General features: G+C 28.2%; 1 protein-coding gene across 1 annotated transcript; it reads left to right on the forward strand.

The window, feature by feature from the left end:
* Positions 1 to 386: 386 nt before the first annotated feature.
* EIN_231560 (hypothetical protein) lies at positions 387 to 1,636 on the forward strand (the record flags this gene model as incomplete). Its single annotated transcript, XM_004258499.1, has 3 exons — positions 387 to 413; positions 536 to 592; positions 653 to 1,636. The coding sequence occupies 3 exons, from the start codon at positions 387 to 389 to the stop codon at positions 1,634 to 1,636; spliced, it is 1,068 nt and encodes a 355-aa protein (XP_004258547.1).
* Between the last annotated feature and the right edge of the window lie 1,391 nt (positions 1,637 to 3,027).

The raw sequence follows: 3,027 nt of genomic DNA on the forward strand, positions 1-3,027 counted from the left end.
TCTTTAAATACTTCACACCAGACACCTTGTTATATTCAAGTTTGGACTCAGACGTTTTGCCTCTTCTCCAGTGTGTTCAGTGTGTTAAAACATGTGAAATTGAAGATATTGTTTCAGACGGCATTTTAGATCAAAAAATGTGTGAAGAACTCTTTCCCAAAATGGTGTTTCTATATTTAAGTTCCAACGAAGCCAAAAGTAATTTTTATTCCACAGAAACAATACAACAACTCAATTATTTCGTCATGAACAATGTAGACATTTTTACTCGACTCAATTACTTGTCTGGTGATTCGAGGGGGTCTGTTCTTTTATCACAAAAGTGACCAATTCCAATGCTTCCACGTGTATTAGATTACCACGCACAATTCATATTAACACTTCAAATGGGCGTCCTCTCGAGATCAACGAGAGTGTCTTAGAACAGTCTCTGATACTCGAGAAGTGTCTTTTACATCGTGATGACGTGGCAATTTCTATTTTGGCTTCAACGATTTCTTCTGATGATTCTCAAAAACTTGAAAAATTCAAAAAGATTATGTTTTACTCGCGAACTTTTAGTCCAGAAATGAGTGAGAAATACACAAATAGAGTTGTGTGTGAAAATGCCGTTTTAAAAATTAATGAGTAAGTCACTATTTTAAATCAGAAGCAATTAGATATTATCTTAGAGAAGGTCTGCCCTACTAGTTTAATTTTTTCTGACATTCAAAGAGATGTTTATAGTATAGACCATGTCGATAACAATTTTCTTGAAGTTATACAACTGCCAATAGATGAAAAACACTTGTTGAGGCTTTCTGATAGTATTTTGAGCTTTAAATTGTTTAATTGTAGATTTGGAATACGAGAGCCCTTTGGTGCAGACTTTTTGAATATACAAACATTTAATTTGAACGGCGTTGATAAAGGAAGGTTCTGCATAAAAGCGCCACATTTAAAAACGATTTTTATCGAAAATTCAATGGAAGTCATTTTTGATAAAATGTGCGAATTTCAGCAACTTGAAGTTGTCCAGGTGTGTAAGTCTTGTACTATCAAATTTAAAACAAATTGCACAACAAAAGTGAAACGAATTATTTGCAGTGAAGCGACTTCAACTTCAATTCATATGGAAATTCCAGAGGTCCAGAATGTTTCTATTTCGCAGTGCACAACTCTGAAAATATCAAAATTGAAACTTGAGAAGTTAAATACTGAAATTTATATAAGAAATTCATATGTTAAATTTGATGGATTTGAATCTAAAATTGATAAAATTGAATTCTACTACAGTGAAAACAAAAATAATGTAATTAGAAACGACTGCAATGAATTTTGTGGGCTGTCTAAATTTGTACCAATGTCGCTTGGGTCTGTAGTTACCAAGAACATTATCCCTCAAAGTGAGTACCACAAAGACTTAGATTATGAGATGTTAATTTCGTTTTATTTTTGGGACAAGATGGGGTATACACAAAACATTACGTATATCAACTCGACTGGAAAGTCCGAGAACTATAATTCCAATGACTTAAAATATTTTGAGATCAGTGTGGAAGGACTTAGTTGTGTGTCATTAGGAGTCGTGTCAAGTACATACTATTTGTTTAAGTATTTAATGGTGGGGGACTCCTTCTATTGGAATGGATTCTAGTGATGGATCCTTTTATTATAACGGCAATGAAATTGAAAATGAGCAACAAGTGACGTTTGGATTAGTACTTGGTAAAGTGGATATAGCCGGGTGTGGTTTTATTAAAAGCACTAATGAAGTCTTCTTCACTGTCAATGGAAAATTAATAAAAAAAGTAAAAATAGACTTTTCGGATTTGTCTGCTGCTATCGCATTCAGACAAACAAATCCAATTATGGTCAACTACGGCAAAGAACAATTTATTTACAATTTGTCGTCTTTGAATATCAATCAAAACCAATTCAATTGTTTTATTGATTAATTTTATTATATTTTATAGTTAAGAATAGCAATTCAATTAATTAAATTTAATTATTAACAATTAATTATTTAATAACATTTGATTTAAAACAAGTACTGAACTTTGTGATTGATTAAATCATAAAATATAATTTAAACACAATATAATATGATCATGCATCAAATAGAAACTTCTTGTTTATTGGCTATTAACTCACCTCTCACTTTTAAAACTCACTTGTCAAAAAATGACTCACTACTTCGCTTTTTGACTCACTTTTATAAAAGTAACTCACATAAAAAATAATTTACTATTTCAATGGTTTTTTATATAATAAAATAAAATTTCTTTAAAATAATAAAATATAGTTTTTATTTAAATTACTATATTATTGTTCATTCAATCAAAAACTTGACCATATTAGCAAATTTGCCATTAATCAAAATAATTTTTATCTAAATTGTGATGAAAAAACAAAAACAAATAACATTTTGACATACTTAAATTATTTTTGTTATTGAATTAAAGTTTTCATAAATGAAAAAAATAAAAACAAATCGATTAATTGATTTAAAAAAATACTTATTGTGTTTAATAATTATATAGTTGTCAACACGAAAGATATCGCCATACAAATTCAACGAATTGAATGTGTTGTTACACATTTGAATTTATTATATTACATTTTTAAAAAATGTATCATTTTTGATTTGAACAATCAATAAAAATACAATAAATAATAAATGAGTTATGTAATAAAAGATATTTGAATTAAACAAACAATATTTTAAAGTTAAAACATAGAATAATATAAAACCAAAATGATAAAAATGTTTTTCGTCATCAAAAACAATTGCATACGTTTGTCATAACCTAAACAACCGGTTTAATTGTTTATAAATTACAATAATACATACAATAAAACTACGAATAACAAAGACACAAAAACAATAAAGCACACTTATACAACAAACACAACTTAATTTATAAAATTTTAATCATGTTAAATAAAGATGTCGGAATAATAACTTATTAGAGTATATGATAAACACGACATTTAACAGCTGAGAACTGTTTATACCAAAATATCATGTAAATTATTAATGAGCAC

This window comes from Entamoeba invadens (genome assembly GCF_000330505.1).
Source record: "Entamoeba invadens IP1 unplaced genomic scaffold scaff_1105074724705, whole genome shotgun sequence".
Lineage (NCBI taxonomy): Eukaryota > Evosea > Mastigamoebida > Endamoebidae > Entamoeba > Entamoeba invadens.